Genomic DNA, 20,301 nt, shown 5'->3' with positions numbered 1-20,301 from the left:
ATATATTAAGATGAGTTCAACCTTCTTTAAAAAAGTAAGTTAAAAAAATAGTTAGTCCTATCAACTATTTATTTAATATAGATTGAGATGAGTTTGTGTTCTAAATATAGCTTAAAGGGAAGTTTGAATAGTGAGTTGAGATGAGATGAGTTGAAAGGAAAGTTGAATACTAAATAAAATATTGTTATAATATTATTTTTTAATATTATTATTTTGATATTTAAAAAAAGTTGAATTGATTATTATATTTTATGTAAAAATTTAATAAAATTGTAATAATTAGACTAGATGAGTAGAGAAAAATCATTTTGTATTAAACCTACCCAAACACAAAGTTACACACAAAGCCAACGTGAAGTTGGTGAACTGAATTACAAACGAGACTGCCATAATATTCCAATTTTGAAAGATTAAAAAAAGAAAAAGAAAAAAAGGAATAGGAGCATAGAACACGAGCTTCCCTGCAACATTCACCAAAAAGGAGAAAAATTACATCGAAGATGAGCTCACTTACGACATTGACGTAGCTAGAAAACATGACATAAACTAGTTAAAAGAGAACCTGATGATCCCTTTCATGATCATAACTTTATTCCTTAGTTCACGATCTGACTCACTATGTACGCGCATACATATATACCATGATCAGATTATCAATGGTGAGGATTCACGAGTGCAGAGTAGGTTTTCGGGGAAGGAGGGGTCATTTCATCGATTGTAGGGATAATCACACCATCTTCATCTTCCTCCTCTTCCTCGAAAGCCGAAGAAGCAGTACGTAGTCTGCATGGAACGACGTTGAAAGTACTCTCTCGTGGGCAGCTTCTAGGCCTCGAGAAGAAACGTGAACACTCTGCAGCAGACTTCTGCTGCGGTAGCCCTATAATGCAGTTCCTCCTCACGTCAAGCCTCCTTGCCCTTATCAACCTCCTGCAGGCTGGCCCGACTTGGCTGAAGTAATTGTACGATAGCGAAAAGTTGTACGCATTCGGAAGTCTGCACAAGGACTCGGGAATCGTCCCGTAGAACTCGTTATGCGCCAGGTTGAGTAACTCCAGTTTTGCCAGGCACCCGAATGACTGCGGTATTGGCCCTGTCAAGATATTTCCCCCCACGTCCAACACGGTGGCCTTGATCAAATACCCGATTTCGAAAGGGAGACAACCGGTCAATCTGTTGTTCAAGAACAGAGCCTCGAGTAGGGTGTTCCAAGCCCGGCCAATACTGCGAGGGATTGTTCCGGCGAACTTGTTGTTGGCAAGGGTGAGAAACAGTGCCGGCGTGTTCCCCAATGTGGCTGGAATTGTTTGATTGAAGCCGTTGTTGTTGATGAACAAAACGTCCGTGTCGATGTTGAATAATGGAGCCGGGACTGCCCCGGCATAGGTGTTGTACCTAAGGTCCACGAAGGTTAGGTTGGTGGCGCCGATGACACTTGACGGGAATCCTCCGGGGAACTTGTTGTTACTCAAGTCGAGCTCGTACAAGTAGCGCAACTGGTTGATGTTCCGGTTGATTACGCCGGTAAAGTTATTGGAGTTAGCATGGAAGATAGCAATGTCGGGCAAATTGCGGATAAAGCGATAGAAGTTCAAGAAGCGACCCCCAAATCTTGCACCATTGAAGACAATGCCAGCAAGTCCGGTGATGTTCAAGTCCGGCACGGTATCGCAATAGAAGCCCTTGAAGAGGCAGTAATTGTTGCCAACCCAAGTGCGGGTGTAGTTTTGAGGGTCGTAAGTGATGTTTCTTTTGAGCTCCTGAGTGATGAACAGAATCCTAGCTCTGTTGGACAATGGCCCGGGATTGTTTGGCGGGCGACGCGGCATAAGATTGAGGGATGGAGGGTACAAAGGAGGTCGAGGACGGATACGAGGAAAAGGATTCGGAGGAGGTGGGGGAGATATTAGAGGACATCTTCGTGCTGGGGGACATTTACCAGGTTGGGCATATCCGTGCGAGAAAAAGCAGCAAAGGATGAACAGAGCTGAAACAAGTGAAAGCAGCATCTTGGTCATCATGTGTGAGTATAGAAAGAAGAGAGGAAGAGTTTTGTGCATGCAGCAGCAGTTCTACTCCCTACTTATAGAGTAGAGTATTATAGATGTGTCGGTCAAGCCCTTAGTATAAATCCTTATCAGCTTTTGATAAAATAATTGCCAACATATATAGAAGTAAAAAATAAAATAAAAAATCACACTGCGGTAGAATATAGCGGTAAGAGTAGTATTTTCCTATAAACATTCGATGATCAATTGGAAATGCATTATGGGTCTTTACTTTAATCTACAATCATTTGGGAGCAATAATGGTACTTGTCTCTTTATCGAATTGACAGTAATTTATATTCACATAAATAGTCATTAGGTCGATTTGGGAGGATCTTAGCAGATAAAAGGTAAATTATAAAGCTTTGGGGTCTGCTCAAAAAATGAAAAGATTAAAACTTGAATTGGAAATGTAGAACTTAGTGTAGGAAGAATTGAGGGTTCTTTTCCTTTTCTGGTATTTGGATCCATAACATTTACTAGACTACTACATCTCTGATAAAGTAGAGAAACTCTTTTTCCAATTTCGGTTTTCCGACCATTCACATTTTAAGAAAATAAAGATAACAATTCATGAAGATAATACAAAAAAGAAAATTTATCTGTAGTCAGTTATTTGTTATGAAAATAACTATTTTGTATTAAACTCAATTTATCCTTATCTCAAATAGTCATTCTCGCAACAAATAACCCATTACGAATAATTAATTTTCTTGTATTAAGCAATATTTGATCATGAAACTAATGAAGCAACATTACCAAATCAATTCATGGCATTCAATGACATATGTTAGTGACCCAAATCACAGACATGAATACAAAATCATAATGCATTTCATTTCAGTCAATCTTACAAAAACTCCAAATGCATATCCTTATGGCATTACATCTAAATCTTTAAAAATTGAGTTCTTGGTCTTGGATTCTACTCCTCCCGGAGTAACAGAAGGAAAAAAAAAAAAAAAAAAAAAAAAAAAAAAAAAAAAAAAAAAAAAAATCTTACAAAAACCCTTCCACGTGATTTTGGCTGTTCTTTATGTACAAATTAATAAAAGAGGGGGTCTCAGACTCTCCACCCAAAAAAGAAAGCAGTGGACCAATCCAAAACCCTGCTTTGATATATATATATTAGAAATAGTTCAAGTGCTTGTGCTTTTAACGTATATATATGTGTCAGTACGTAATTGGATAATGATGCTGTGTATTCTGTTCTTTTCCTGGCAGAGTAGAGATAAAGCAGCTAATCAGAGGTTCCAGAGGCATCTGGAGGAAGACAGCAAAGCAAAAAGGTAGCACCTACGACTTTAAATAAAAAGAAAGTAAAGAAGATAATATAAACACATGGATAAAAATATTTAGACGAGGAAAAAGACTTGGGAGAATAAAGGTACTGGATCATTGTACTCATGACTGGTTGTTTGAGTTAGCTGAGATTAAAATTTTATAAATAATAATAAAATAATTTATAAATAATAATAAAATAATTGTTAAAATATATTTTTATAATATTATTTTTATTTAAAAATGTAATAAAATTGAATTATTTTAAATTTAAAAATTTGATAGAGTTGTAATAATTAGTTTAAAAATATTTATATTTAAATTATATTTAAAAAAATAGATAATATTCATTTAATTTTATAATAGATAATATCTATTTCCAAACAATCAACCCCGAGTAGAAACTCAGTGAGCAGGAACATACGTGATCATTGGGACTACCACCGACAGCCTTGCATACCTACAGCTTTAAATAAAAAGAAAGTAAAGAAGATAATATAAATAAATAGATAAAAATATTATTTAGATTAGATGAAATGTGATAGAATGAATTAAAATTATTTATAAATAATAATAAATTTATAAATTAAAATCTATAAATAATAATGACATCAGTTGATATAATCTGATCTCTCAATCTAAACGGGCTTTTAGACGAAGAAAAACTCCACGGAGAATAAAGCCATTCCCACTTTAGAGAATTATGGTTAGCTTCTATCTAAATTTTTCCATAATTTAATTAAAAAAAAAATATTTTTTATTTTTTTAGAATTTTACTCATCTTTTAAAAATTCTTTACATCTCACTCTTTATTTTTTTTTCTATTTTATTAAAATAATCTTTTTTTTTTTCTCACTCCCCTTTACACGCGATTAATAATGCTAGCTTGCTTTACGATTACAGGGATGATTCTCTACTTCTTTCTTTTTTCATTTTCATATTTTTTTCCGCATACTGCTGCAAGCAGGAACTCAGTGAGCAGGAAGATATGTGATACTTGGGACGACCACCGACAGCCTATAGAAAGTGACAGATGATAACAAAGCATCTTGATATATATATATATAATATATATATATATATATGAGTAATGATACTTGCAGTCGTGAGTGTGTAAGCGTCGCGCAGTCGTTTTGAAAAAAGTAAATAAATATGAGATCTACATAAAAAGAAATTAATTTTTTAATAGTAGACCTCACTCTTTTTCAAAATAATATTTATACATTCCACGATTATATATAACATTACTATATATATATATATACTACGTTTATCCTCATATTATTAATATATTTATTTTGTAGTCTCTCGTAAACTCTCTTTATTAATCGATCGTCGGCAACATCGATCAAAGCAAGCGTCATGAGTTGCTTGCTTTCACGAGGTACTACTGAAGAAAATTGCTGAACATGCATGAGAAGGGAAAAGCAAAAAAGTAGAAGGGAATTATTTTCAGCTTTTGGTTCACTTTCCTTATAATTTTAATTATTTAAGTCTTCTTGACTTCGTGTTTCTCCTAGTCATCAAGAGCATGGCTTATAAGTCTTTTCATTCAAAGAGGAAATGGACAAAATTATTCCAAAGTGCAATACATAATTAATACAGTACCTTTGGTGACGTGGGAACAAATGCGTACGTCATAAAACCACTCTCTTATAAAGTCATGCTAAGAAATAATATATATTTCTGTCACATTTTTGTTTTGTTTGGTTCGTTTCGTGATCTTCGCCAGGGTCGATCTGCCATGTCAGCTGAAAATAATGGTATGGGATTGATGAAGAACCGTGGCCATATATCAGAACAAAAATCTCAAACTTCAAAAGTATATGCTAATTTTATCACATGATTAGGTAATTAAGATTAATTGTGAATTTTTTATATTAATATTTTTATTATAAAAATATATTTATTCAATTAAAAGGACTCCACAAATACAGTACACTCCTACAAAACTCACTCTACCATCTCAACTCACTACTATTTATAAAAAACTTAATTCAACTCAACATACAATGTCACACTTGACAAAATATACGAACTATGAAGTGGTTTCATGAGTGTCCATGTTTTATTTGGATGTCATTTTATTTCTTGTTAGTATATAGGACTTTTCAATTATTAGGCTTCTTAGGAAAATACCAATTTAGGCGTTTAGAAGAAACTATACAAATATATATATATATATATATATATATATATATATTTGTGGGCACTTGAAAATGTATTACATGCGCGGTGGTTCTATGGTTACAAGCAAATTTTGTAAGAAATAAACCACAACAATTTAAAGTACACAAAAAAGCAGCTTTTCCTAATATTTTTATCATGCAATATTTATATGACTGCTCATTTATCTTATGTTCTTTGTCGATAAGAATTACTATGTATGTGCATTAGACGGAACGAACACACACACAAACATATATATCAATTAGGTTGGAGTGTCTTTAGAAGATAAACCTTATATATATACCACAACAGAAAGGGAGAAATCTGCACATGATATATATATGTACTACGTTTATCCTCACAAGATACGCAATTTTTCAATACTTTAGCCACTTGTAAAGATTAATGGTAGAGTGCTTTGAGATGCAATATCTAAGAGAAACGAATTGAGAGTTGTTCAATATGCAGGTATAATTCACATATTGTCATTATATTATTTTATTAAACATTTTTATAAGATTACATAACAAATTAATTAGGACTAGTACATTGTCTTCAAGCATAGCTGAAGTTTTTATTTACATGCAAAATTGAATAAGAGCAAGCCAATTGACAATTGAGATTCATTGGCCGTTGTGGAGAGTTACGAGAAGGAGAATTATAGTGGTATATTGTCTTGACTCGTACCCTGGAGGTGAGCGAATCCTTTTAACCTGAAATCCATAAAATATAAAATTTAGATATTACAATTGTTAATGTTTAAAAACAGCACAATAGGTCGGAAGGGAAGAAATATCCATTCTCGATCCTGTTGAGGTTGTTCGGGCCTCGACCGGTGTGGTGTGAAACTCCCGACAGTAGTCCGGTGCAGCTGTACGATATCGGTGCATACATCCATGATGGTGAATAGTAAATAAATCCAGAGAAAATAAAGAGAGAGACAAGATTTATGTAGTTATGCACTGGGTCTACGTCCACAAGATTTAGAGAAGGAAGAGTCCACTATAATATATTTGTTTTATAGTCTCTCATGGTCTCTCATCCCCACTATACAATAGAATATTGGATGTCTATCTTCTAGTGTACTTATTGCTACTGGAACTCCTATCGTGAGGTTGAAGAAGCCCTTAAGAGAAGTTTGGCCAAAAGTCTCTAACATCGTCTCGTTCCATCTTATCTTTTGCCCTTGCTTTACGTCCTGTTCCTTTTACCTTATGTCAATTCCTCTTTATTTTATATCACTTCCTCCATTTTCCTCCTGAAACTCTCTACTCCCTCAGCCTTTTGTCCATTCATTCTCTTCTTATTCTTCCCTCCTGATGAGTCCCCCATTGGGCTGGGCCTATGAAATTCCATAAGGCTGTTATATTTTATCCCTTATAGTTGTCCGCGATTCTTAAGGATAATTTGTTCCAACAAAGACCTTGAGAATCTTTAAAGATAAAATATCCAAACGAAATAATCCGCCAAATTCCGTAGGGAAATAAATTCTGGGTGCTAGTCCCTAGTTATTCGTTCCTCTCACAGTAAGAAGCAAAGATTTCTGAGCGCGAGATTAGGTGGGAGATGGGCTCGACCATGTGAAGTTCTAGTGCGGGTCTCGTCTAGGCGAGGTGAGCGGGAGATAGGCTCGACCACATAGAGTGTGTGCGCGGAGCTCATGAGCAAGAGATAGACTCGACAACATAGAGTGTGAGCACGAGGCTTGGCTTAGTGACGCCAAACAGAATAACGATTATTCTGCAAACTAGTTTCAACAGATAATTCATAGGAAAGAAGACAAGAGAATCGTCAAAAAATACAGAGAAAACGCCTCTTACGTTCAATTCAAAATTATTAATATTGCCTCTTATGTTCAATACAAAATTATCAATATTCAAGAATGACGAAATCAACCTACAAGCTGGGTTGTAATAGTTGAAATTCGACTGTACCAGAATTTGACCAAAAATAGCAAAATCTCATTAATCATACCAAAATTAAATACGTAATAAAATAAATAATCTGTAAAAAATCTAGCCCAAATCGAGTTTATAATCACTTCCAAAACAGTAAATGAAATATTGCCATAAAAGGTAAAAAATGAATAAAAATAGGAAATCAGAAGAATAATGGAATTTGATCTTGAAAATGATGTACACCAAGCATAGCTGGGTGCCCACAACATGCGCGCCGAAAAGAGCTTTCCAAATTAGGGTCATATGCACGATTTTGATACCCGTAATCAAAGTTATTGACAAAATATTGAAATGTGTCCAAAATTGTCCCAATCAAGGAAAGATCACGATTTCCTGCCCTTTTTGTGCTGATCTGTCACCTCAAGGAATTTCATCACAGTCAACATGCAGTTTGACAACTCCGCATCATCTGACTCGGGTCCTCTTGCATCAATCGCACTTGGTAGGAAAGAACTCGTCCTCGAGTTCATTGTAGTTTCATCAGGGTCCACAAAATAAGGGCTCAAGTGTTTCACATTAAATACATCAGAAGTCTTCAAATGTCTGGGGTGGCGTAACCTGTAGGCATTATCATTGATCTTCTGTAGGATCTCACATGGTCCAATCTTTTGCTCTTTAAACTTATTATACTCGCCAACAGGAAAACGATCACGAGTTAATATTGCCCAAACAAAATCACCAACATCAAAAAGTACCTAGCGATGATGACTATCTACTTGAACCTTGTACTTGACATTGCTCTCATGAATGGCCAACTTCACTTGATCATGGATGCCTCTAAGATGTTCTGCCATCTCATCTGTCTTGTGATTCAAATGACCTACACGTGGAATGGAGGCTAAGTCTAACACATTGGATATAGATAATCTCAAATGGACTCAACCGTGTGGTTCTGTTCTTAGATTTGTTATAGGCGAATTCTACTTGGGGAAGAGCCCGATCCCTTTACTTTGGCTTAGTTCCAACCAAACTCCTCAAAAGATTGCCCAAATTCTAGTTCACCACCTCTGTCTAACCAAATGTTTAGGGATGGTAGATGTGGCGCCCCCGACCCCCATGTAAGGAGACACGGAAATCGAGACGTTAGGATGGTGACAACAGGGTCACACATCCCAACGATAGTGCCAAGTGTGTGTACATAGAATAATGTACAATAAACAACGCAGCGGATAATTAAGTTAACTAAGTACCAGAATGGTTAATACAATTTAAACAATCAGTAAAAAGGTTTAAAAATTATACAGTCATCCAAAATAAATATTTTACAAGTCTCAAACCAAAACGAGTGATCCCAGATCACTCCTCGGGAGGAGCCGAATCCTCAGGCTCACCCTCAGCTTCATCTGCATCAAAATCTATGTTACCACAAAATGGTACCTCAGGTAAGTATAGACCAAAAAACTACGAGATAAAAATACATTAATGTGACCAACATGCATGCATATGATGAAATATGCATTAGATCCAAAAATACTATTTTTCCGAAAATAGATATTTTCAACACACGCCAAAATCTCATTTTGGCCCAAAAATAATACTCCGTCATTTTCCCAGAAAATGACCCAAATCAATAAAACCTCATTTTTCCAAAAAATGAATAACATAAAAACCTTTTAATCAACGCATGCTATTTTCTCAGAAAACAGCCCATTATTCCATTAACCAATGCACCATGATCTTCCCTAGGGATCATCCGCACGTCTTGGCTTCGTAGCGATACTCAGTTCCGCGCCCAATGCGTTAGTGGCCAAGCACCCATTACCCAACGAACGATGCCCAGTTTCGCGCCCAGCGTGTTCGTGGCCAAGCATCCTCTAGCCCCCGCCAGCAAATGGGCCACAGAGTCGGCACGAGACCATCTAGTCCAATCCCATCGTCGCCCAGCGACAATCTAGGGGACGTCATTCAGTATATTCCGCTCCTGAGTGACTAGAAGAGCTCCACCGAGATAATACCCCATCTCGGCTTGGGGTCGTGATACACACGCACCCAAAATCCTTTAACACATAAAAACTCAGTTTTCATGAAACACATGAACATGAATGCATGTACACGAAAACTCAATTTCCTTTACAAACATGATCATGCGTGCAAGATGCCATGTACATGAACAACACCAAAACCAACAACCAACAATTCACAATACCAACCAAACACACAACTCCGTCCACAATCAATCCGACCCCCGAACTTCTCGGACTCAGTCCGACATGTTCAACCAGATCACAATAATATGAGTTAGTGCAAAAATATATTTAAATCACGATAGTTATTTGGAAAAAATACTTACAGTGCTATATAATAATTTTTGAAGGATCATGGAGCTGCAAAATGTGGCGACACAACAACGTAACAGTGTAAAATACACTGTGGCTGTGGGTCTCAAAAACTCACTTTTGAATGGAGACAATTCAAGACCCGAAATTGATAGGGTAGGGCTTAGGGATGTCGGTGAAGCTAGTGGTGGTGGTGGTTGGCCGTGGGTGGGGGCGCAAAGGGTGGTTTTAGGCCAAAGATGTCCAAATCGGAAATGGAGATAGATAGGCTTCATCGGTGACGGATCGGAGCTGGGGTTGAGTCCATTGGGTTGCTAGGAGGTCGAGGATGAAGTGGTGAAGAAATGGTGGCCGGAGGTGGCGCGACGGCGGCACTGGAGTGAAGAGAGAGCCATGGCTTGGTGTGGTGCGTGGGCGCTATCGGCAGCGATGGAGGAGCTGGAAACGGAGGGAGGTGGTCGCCAGCCAATGGGGAAGCTGATGGGAGGGGCGGTGTCGCACACGGCTGCGCAACTGCGGTGGTTTGGGTGAGGGAGACACGGACGCACGGGAAGAGTGGGAGAGAAAGGTGTCGCGCGGGGGGAAAGGGAATGCATCGGAAAGAAAAGAAAAAAGGAAAGAAAAAGAGAAAAAGAAAAGTGGGGGAAAAGAAATGAAGTCCAATCCTCACCTCTTGGGTCACAAAAAATGATCCAACGAAGATGATTTTAAAACAACAAATCAATTAAAATAATTTAAACGTAATGATACAATGAAAATAAAATAATTAAATCCCGCAATCAATTAATTTAAAAGAAGAACAATTTAAATGTATAATAATAAATAAATATTAAGAAAACATAACAATTTAATTTTCACAATTTAAAGATAATAAAATAACCCATTTAAAATATCCGATAATTATAAAATAAGAGAATAAATTTTTGAATTATTAAAAATAATCCTTCAGTAAAAATACATTAAAATACGGGGTGTTACAGTAGGTGCTACTGAAATTCAACTTTGTCCCCAGTTTCTCCCACAAGCTCTTCTAGAAATGGCTCATGAACTTGGTATCACGATTTGAAGTGATTGACCAGGGAACACAATGTAAATGAACAATCTCCTTAAAGTAAAGATTAGCGATCCAAGCAGCATCCATTATTTTCTTGCAAGCTACAAAATGGACCATCTTGAAAAATTTGTCAACCACAACCAAAATAGAATCTATGGATCGTTGGGATCGGGATAAATCCAGCACAAAGTTCATACTGACATTAAGGAGCTTCAAGAATAGGCAAGGGGTGTACAAGCCTGCATTGGTGAGAACCCCCTTGAACTGTTGACATACATAACATTGCTCCACATAATGAGCCACATCACTAGTTAGTTTGGGCCAATAATAATTAGAGGAAACAAGGGCCAACGTCTTATCTCTCCCAAAATGATCCTCGCTATGAAGTTCACTAATAATCTGCTACCTTAGTGAACAATCTGGGATGCACAACTGCAATCCATGAAATAAATAACCATTATGCAAAACAAAATTATTTAGTTGACCATCAGTTACCTCCCGAAATATCCTCCCAAGCGAAGGATCTACTGCAAACATGTTACTGAAAACCTCAAATCCTGCAACTCTGGTGGTCATGCTGGTGAGGACTAACGTATGACGGTTAAGGGTATCTGCTACACGGTTCAGACTTCTTGATAGGTGCCTCAATGAAAATGTGAACTCTTGCAAGTAGGCCACCCATTTAGCATCTCGCCTGCTCAACTTGTGCTGGCCATTGATGTACTTCAGGGCCTCATGATCGGTAACAAGAATGAACTCTCACTGCACCAGGTAGTGATGCTAATGTTTCAAGGACTAAATTATGGCATAGAACTCCAGGTCATAAGTGGAATAATTCTTTTTCGCCCCTGACAGCTTCTTACTAAAAAAGGCTATGGGTCATCTCTCCTAACTCAAAACACCGCCAATGCCAATCTCATATGCATCACAATTGACTTCAAACACCTTGTCAAAATCTAGAAGTGCTAAAACTGGCACCTCTGTCATCTTCTGCTTGACCAATTGAAAACTGACCTCTCCCTCCTTAGACCTCTGGAAGTCATGTCCCTTGAGGCACTTTGTAATAAGAGCAATCAGAGTGCTAAAGTTTTTGATGAACCAACGGTAAAAGGACGCCAATCCATGGAAACTCCTAACATCATGCAAGGTTTTAGGTTTAAGCCACCCCAAGACCGCATCTATTTTTGACTGAAATGCATGAACACCATCAATAGACACAACAAAATCAAGAAAAGTTACATAAGTAGTAAAGAAAGAACACTTCTTTTGATTGATAAACAGGCGCTCTGTTCTCAACATATCAAGAACAGCTTGGAGATGATTAAAGTGTGATGCCCATGTAAGACTATAGATGAGGATACCGTTGACGTAAACTACAATGAACCTCCCCATAAAAGGCCGTAGAACCTGATGCATAGACCTCATGAATGTACTGGGCGCATTGAACAGCCCAAAAGGCATGACCATCTATTCATACAACCCTTGCTGCGTTTTAAACGCAGTCTTCCACTCATCTCCAGGTCTTATTCTGATCTTGTGGTATCTGCTTTTAAAGTCAATTTTTGAGAAGACCTTAGAACCGGACAGTTGATCCAGCATGTCATCTAGGCGTGGAATGGGAAACTTGTACTTCACTGTGGTTCTGTTGATCGTTCGGCTGTCAACACACATATCCTAGGAACCATCTCTCTTCGATACTAGTAGGGTAGAGATTGCATAGGGGCTCATGCTCTCACGGATGTAGCCCTTCTCCAATAACTCTACCACTTGGTGTTGCAACTCTTCAGATTCCTTGGGACTAAGACCATACGCAAGTCGGTTTGGTAAACTAGAACCCGGAACAAGGTTGATCTGATGCTGAATATCCCTCATAGGTGGTAGCCCAAGAGGAAGATCTTTTGGCATCAGGTTAGAAAACTCTGCTAGCAACTGCTGCACCTCTGCTGGTAAATCTGGGCTTACATCTACTACACTATTCCCATAAGGCAACAGGGCATAAATCACAACTTTCCGCTCAATCTCTTTTAAAAATTTGGACATAGAGAGAATGTTAGTATTATTGCCTACTGGGGTAGGAGTGATTCCTTCCTGATGAGGTACCAACACAATCTTCTTCCCCTTAATACTAAGGGAATATGTATTCTTTCGCCCATCGTGAACAACACTACAATCATACTGCCAAGGCTTGCCTAACAATACATGACAAGTATCCATAGATACGACATCACACAAAGTATTATCAAAATATTTTATGCCAATCGAAAAAGACACTAGGTATCGCCTATATACTGTTACCTCACTACCTTTATTCAGCCATGACAATTTGTATGGCTTAGGATGACGATCTGTCTTCAACTGTAATTTCTGGACAACTTATTCAAAAACCACGTTCTCTCAACTGCCACTGTCAATGATCATCTTGCAGACTTTATCTGAACTGTGCAGGTCGTTTGGAAAATATTGGTTCTCAACCAATCGTCCCCTGAATCACCCTTGGGAGTCAGTAGACTCTTGTGAACAACCAGGGTCTCATGGCCATCACCTTACAATACGTCTCCATCCTTATCATTATCATACACAGGCTCTCCAATTGCCTCAATTTCTTTTTCCACATCTTCCTCAATTAGAAGAGTTTTGCCCTTTTGATTAGCAGGCTTCTTGCATTCAGTCGCTCTATGCCCTTATTCACCATACCTGAAACATCTAATATTAGAGTTAGAACTCTGACCCTGCAATGGCTGCTGGGCGGGATGAGGTTCTTGAGGGCAAACTGCTCGATTATTTTGATCGCTTCTGATCACTGGCCTCCTGTTCTGTTGCTTCTCTACGACAAGTGCACTCTGGTATGCTTCAGAAACTGTCCACAACGAGTGAAGGCTAAGGACATCCTGTAGGGATTGCCGCAATCCTCCCAAATACGACACCACCAACTGCTTTTTCATCTCAGATAGATCATTATGGGCTATCAATTGATAAGATTTTTCAATGTAATCATCAACCGATCTTGTGCCCTGCCTTAACGAGTGAAGTCGCTAGAACAGAGATTGAATATAGCCGAAGGGAAGGAAGTAACCCTTCATCATCTTCTTCTTCATCTTCTCCCAATCAGTAATCTTGGCCTTGCCATGCTTGTCTCGTGATTGCCTCAACTACTCCCACCATGCAGATGCTCTACCTTTGAGTTTGATGGCGATCAGTTTCACTTTAACACGATCATGAACCTCCTTATAGTGAAAAATCCGCTCCACCTCATGCAACCAATCAATGAACTCTTTAGCCTGTAACGTAGCAGAAAACTCGGGTAGATCCACTCGGAAGCTGAGGTCCCCATGACGTTCCTCCCGACCATGGTACTCCTGGTATAAAGGACGTTGGTGATATGGGCTTTCAAAACTGGAATCAGAATCGTGATCTTCCATGTCACGATTGCCGAAATTCTATGCCTTTAGACGTCGAGTTAACTCTGTAACTTGTGTCTGCAAATCTTCAATCATCACATTTTGAACTCTTCGATCATGGTGCAAGATTTACTTGTTCGGAACCTACCCACAACAACCATGAACACGACCACTAGCCATGAAAACTGATGAGAATCACCCCAGGAAAGATGCTAAAGATCTGATACTAACTGACGCAAGGCAAAATAGCGATAATTGTGCAAGCTAGTTTCAACAGATAATTCATAGGAAAGAAGACAAGAGAATCGCCCCCAAAAACACAGAGAAAATACATTTGATGTTCAATTCAAAATTATCAATATTCAAGAATGACGAAATAAACTCATAAGTCTGGTTGTAATAGTTGAAAATCAACTGTATCAGAATTTTACTAAAAATAGCAAAATCTCAATGATTACGCCAAAATTAAATACGTAATAAAAGAAATAATCTGTCAAAGATCTGGCCCAAATCGAGTTCAAAATCACAACCAAAACAGTAAATGAAATATTGCCATAAAAGACAAAAAAATAACTAAAAATAGAAAATCAATGGGAAAAATATTAGACTTTTGTCTCGAAAATGATGCACACATAGCATAGCTAAGTGTCTACGACGTGTGCGCCAAAAAGAGCTTTCTGAATTACGATCATATGCACGATTCTAATACCCGTAACCAAAGTTAAGACCAAAATATCGAAACGTGTCTAAAATTGTCTCAATCAAGGAAAGATCACGATCTCCTACCTTTTTTGTACTGATCTTCCACCTCAAGGTATTTCAGCATAGTCAACATGTAGTCTGATAACTCAATCATCTGACTTGAATCCTCTTATATCACTTAGTGAAATATGTTCTTTATCATGTAAGGTACAAGCGCGCAGCTCGATTATGACGGAAGATGTACTCCATCTTATAAAGAATGAGCGTAGAACTCAATTATGACATGAGTTGAATTCGACCGCATGAAGAGCGAGTACGTAGCATATTTTGTACACATGAGAACAAAGGCTATGTCGGGCCTCCATATTATGTACTGTTAGGAGGAGGAATTATTTTATTGCAAACATATTTAATGCATGACATGACACTCTTAAGGTGGGAGAGTTTACCATATTTTAAATTATTATTATTATTATTATTTATGATTCACGTAATCTCACAATAAACTTTCAATAAGTAACATATATAGTTATAAAAAGTGAGGAAAAAGGGAAAAAAAAGTATTTGATAATATTACGGAAAAATTTAATTGTAAGTGATTTTACGTACTAATATGCACATCTATTTAATATAATTGGTCAGAAAGTAGATTTTATTAAAAATAATATTAATTTAAATTTGAAATATGAAGATAATAATATTAGTATGCAGATTGGTACGTAAACTTGTTTGTATATAACAAAACTCTAATATTATATATATCTTCTACATCTTAAACTATCTTTGTAGTAATTATCTCTATGTATTTATCTTAATATTACAGCTTAGCCCCACAGAAAATTTCCCAAATCCGTCAGTACTTTTTTGTCCCTGTAAACTAATCCATGTACTAAATTAATACTAATTGATATAATGTTGGAAGCTCATGCCCTCTCATTCTCAATAAATCAATAATAATAAAAAAAATAATTTGAGATGGAAAAGAAGAAGTAGAGAATCATCCGTGTAATCGTAAAGCTAGCATTATTAATCGCGCGTCGGCAACATCGATCAAAGCATCATGTGTTAGTTGCATGCAGATGAAGGTCCTGAAGAAAATTTCTGAACATGAGATGGAAAAGCAAAAAAAGTAGATGGGAATTATTTCCAGCTTTTGGTTCACTTTCCTTATAATTTTAATTATTAAATCTTCTTGACTTCGTGTTTCTCCTGGTCATCAAGAGCATGGCTTATAAGGTACATTTTTCATACATAAACAATTTTATCTTATATTATCTCATTTTATTATTATAATTTTTTTAAAATTTATAAAAAATATAATAAATAATTCAATTTTTTAAATTTTTAAATAATAATAATATTATAAAATAATATTCTAATAATATTTTATTCAACTTTTAATTTTTATCTAAAATTATTCTATCTCATCGATTGGTTTTTTTTCCCTTTCAAAGAGGAAATGAAAAAAATTCCAAAGTGCAATATATAATACACCTTTGGTGACGTGGGAACAGATGCGTCACAAAACGACTCTCTAAAGTCATGCTAATATATGTATATATATATATATTTATATATATTCTATCACATTTTTGTTTTGTTTTGTTTGGTTCGTCTTTGTCATGACGATCGACGGTAAAAATAATTATTTTTATTTTGAGATTTGAATTTTTTTATTATTTTTTGTATTTTGTTGAAGAGTTTGAGAAAATTATAATAATAATTAGATAATGATTAGATGAAAAAATTAAAAATTTGAAATTAAAAATTATTTTGTGTTTGAGTAATATTTAAAAAAAGAAAATATCAGAAAAATATCTAAAAATATATGAAAATACTTGTGTTCCTAAACAAGGTCATAGTCATGGCATGGCTTGGTGCTACAACTGGAGATAGAAAAGATAGCAAAGGCAGAGGGAAAAGAAACCCAAAGGCTGTTATGAACCTCGTGAATCTTACTGTGTTGTAGTAAGGAAATGTGATAGACTTGAAGGTGGGCTGTTGTGTTGGAAATGTAGTATGCATGCAATGTATTTGATAAAATGTAAAAGAGATGAACACATGAAAAAAGAAGATGAAAATACGAAAATAGTATTAGATAGTCACGCTAGAATTCTTCGAGGGGATTCTTCCTTCAGGACACTCAACAACAGACTTAGATTCCTTTCTCTCTTTCACTCACTGTGCCCCTTTCCCATGTACCCCGCGTCCATAACAAACCAACAGGCAAGATAAAATAACCCGTACTGCAAGAACATAAATGACAGTAAATGATAGAAACGCACTGTTTGGTTTATAGATACCAAACGCTGCATATTACACATTCGTAATAGAAATAAAACACTACATTTCAGATCACGATATTTCTTCCCTCCTCATCAAAACGCTACGTTGCAGGCCACGATACTCTCCAACAGATGATGCTGCATCATGATAGGATCATAACAAAGGGAGAGAGAGAGAGAGAGAGAGAGAGAGTTGGGCTGGGGGAGAAGAAACAATAGGATGCTTAGGGCTTAACTCACAAAGCACACTATTTTGGTGCTTTTGTTTTTCCTAACATCGGAGGGCTGGGTATGGGTTTTTGGGCTTTGGGATTGGGCCGAGTCATGACATGGTAAATGCTCATAGATTTATTACTTCAAACTTATTATAAATCCGTTAATAAATATTTATGACAATTTTGAGTTTTATTTTAGAGAAATTTTATTCTCAAGCCGGTTAGAGTAAATGTAGTAAAATGCTTATGCAATATAATTTGATTAAGAAGATAAATTTTAAATTTTGAATTTTACAAATCAAATATTACCATACATCAAATAATATGGATAATGTATTCTACATACTGTCTTAAGAATAGAATAACTCTTTGTTTTATTGTAAACATGTATTAAAAAAAGTACTTAATCCATTCCAGCCTAATCAAATTGATGAAAATTGATTTGTGACTTAATGGTTTCTTATCTTTCCTAATTCTTGTTGGTTTGTGAATTCCGGGCTAATAAAATATGTGTGTTTTTTTCTTGCATTGTTTGAGGAGGTGTCATTCCTTGAGATACATCATTCTTGTTTGAGAATTGGCATTTGGCAATTTAGAGTTTTGTAACTTCTTATTTTTTATGTCGTGGATTTTACTTAGTAACTTAGTGCTATTTATAGACTGTGGTTCTTTATTTGTCTGTATTTCTTGATCTTATCATTATTGTTGTATTGCTTTTCTAGTGTTTGTATTTCCTTTTATCGTAGATGTTTTGTAGTCACCATAGGTAATTAGGTATATAATGTTTAAATTCTTTCCATTAGTTTGAATCATCAACATTATGCAACAAACCAAGAAGAAAAAAGAAAAAAAAATAAGATGTTGAATTCATATGCTTGACAAGCCTTACAATTGGAAACATGGGTCCCTTACAATTGGAAACATGGGTCTTAAAAGGCACAAAACTATGTTGTCCAGTACAAGAGGGCATGGACTAGACAATTGGTGCCTAGAGTGTGTACAAATTCAGTTCGACAATGTTTTAAAAAAAGTGCAGGTGATGTATGAAATTCTACATTGTCTGGGACGAAGAATTTATTGCTCTTCATAATGATTTTAATAGGCTTTCAATTATACTATTGACTAGTTCTTTTGAAGTATGTCTCATATCTGGCTTCGGCCTCCCTTAGAGCTTTTCAAGAGGGACTTGAACTGTGGCACCTATGATAGAATCAAATGGTAAGAGCCTATCTCAACCAAGGTGTGAGACTTGACATGCCACCTATCATAGAATGACTTTTAGAGTATGAGTGTAGGTGGTGTCGGGAATTTCACGTTACTCATTTTAATGACCCTAACATGGTTCAATTGTACTATCTCTTGGAGTAGGTTCCAGATGTAGATTGGACCTCTCTTGAGGCATTACAAATGCTAAGGCCAAAAATTAGAACAAATAGTTAGTGAACCCAAACCATCTTTTGTATGTACATTCCTTTTATCTCATGTCAAATTTATATACAAGGAAATTGGATAGGACATTTTCAAAGCCCCCAATTGGCAACTAAGATTAATATTACAGACTAGCAACTCCATGATTCTAGCAACTCCATGATTCTATTAATTCTATGATTCTAGCAATCCCATGATTCTAGCAATCTCACTATTACAGAATATATGTTTACTTGTATAACCGATTTGTAAAGCTGATTTTATTTTCTTTCCATTTAAAGTCATATACGGATGTCTATATATTCTTACAAAGATCAAAGAGAAATACAAGAAACCTTTTACCAATTCTTCTCTTAACAAGGTATCAACCCAAATAAGATCCTAAAATATACCTCTATTTTCTTGCCGATGACATCCGCCTCAGATTCTCCCAACCCTTCTTCCCTATTCCTTCTCACTGATGCCTCCCCTTCGAGCCCGATACTAGGTCTCTCTCCTGAAAGCTACCAGCAACTGATGAGTTTGCTTCGCCCTTCTCCTTTGACAGCCAACTTCGTGAGTGACTCCTCCACAATTCCTCCCATTTTCGACCCTCAGAAGGATTGGATCATCGACAGTGGCTCTAGTGATCACATGAGCCATTGCCAATCCCTTTTCTTGGACCTCCAAGAGCCACCCATGGCTCAACAGATCAGATTGCCCACGGGAGAGGCCATCCCAGTTGAAGGAGTTGGCTCCATCCCTCTATCTGAAACCCTAACTTTGTTAAATGTCTTATTTGTCCCTTCATTTCATTATAATCTCCTCTCTATCCCTCAAATAACTAGCCACTTATCCTGTGTTGTCACTTTCTCATCCTCTAATGTTTTTTTCCAGGACCATCAATTAACGAGGCTGATTGGAATAGGTGAAGCTTGCAATGGACTCTACATCTTTCATCCCCAACAATCCGCTGCCTTCTCTGCTCACAAACTTGATAATAAGGCCTTATGACATCAACGTTTAGGTCATCCTTCCAGTTTTCTTTTTTCCTCTAATTTTGATAGTCCTTGTACTATTTCTCATTGTGACATTTGTGCTCGTTCTAGCACACCTGCTTACCATTTCAAATTAATGCTAATAAAAGTATGATTCCTTTTAATCGACTTTATTGTGATATTTGGGGTGGATATTCCACTACTTCTATTTCTGGCGCTTATTATTTTTTGACTATTGTTGATGATTTCTCACGCACAACATGGATTTATTAAATGCGTTTTAAATAAAAAAACCTTTAGTCATTTAATGCACTTCTTTTCACTCGTTAAAACTCAATTCAATTCCACAGTCAAATTTTTCTGCACGGACAATGGCCAAGAATTTCTATCTCATAATCTCCAAAATTATTTTCAAAACTATGACATCATTCATGAATGTACCTGTGTTGAAACTCCCCAACAAAATGGTGTTGCCGAGTGTAAACACAGGCACCTTCTGAATGTAGCATG

At 36.6% G+C, this 20,301-nt stretch overlaps 2 protein-coding genes across 2 annotated transcripts; both read right to left on the bottom strand.

Annotated features, from left to right (window-relative positions):
• Positions 1 to 339: 339 nt before the first annotated feature.
• Positions 340 to 2,094, bottom strand: LOC121243060 (uncharacterized protein At4g06744-like). The gene has a single exon (XM_041141122.1). It carries the CDS (start codon positions 2,058 to 2,060, stop codon positions 654 to 656), a length of 1,407 nt encoding a protein of 468 aa, XP_040997056.1. The 5' UTR covers positions 2,061 to 2,094; the 3' UTR covers positions 340 to 653.
• Positions 2,095 to 12,460: 10,366 nt separating this feature from the next.
• On the bottom strand, positions 12,461 to 13,000 carry LOC121242173. Its single transcript, XM_041140069.1, has one exon. It carries the CDS (start codon positions 12,998 to 13,000, stop codon positions 12,461 to 12,463), a length of 540 nt encoding a protein of 179 aa, XP_040996003.1.
• Positions 13,001 to 20,301: the final 7,301 nt, after the last annotated feature.

Source organism: Juglans microcarpa x Juglans regia, chromosome 8D (genome assembly GCF_004785595.1).
Source record: "Juglans microcarpa x Juglans regia isolate MS1-56 chromosome 8D, Jm3101_v1.0, whole genome shotgun sequence".
In the NCBI taxonomy this organism is placed as follows: Eukaryota; Viridiplantae; Streptophyta; class Magnoliopsida; order Fagales; family Juglandaceae; genus Juglans; species Juglans microcarpa x Juglans regia.
Note: the sequence above shows the minus strand (reverse complement) of the source record. Positions and strands in the feature narration are given on the sequence as shown.

Coding starts and splice junctions, on each gene's coding strand:
- LOC121243060 (XM_041141122.1), bottom strand. CDS start 2,060: ATGCACAAAACTCTTCCTCTCTTCTTTCTATACTCACACATGATGACC.
- LOC121242173 (XM_041140069.1), bottom strand. CDS start 13,000: ATGGATACTTGTCATGTATTGTTAGGCAAGCCTTGGCAGTATGATTGT.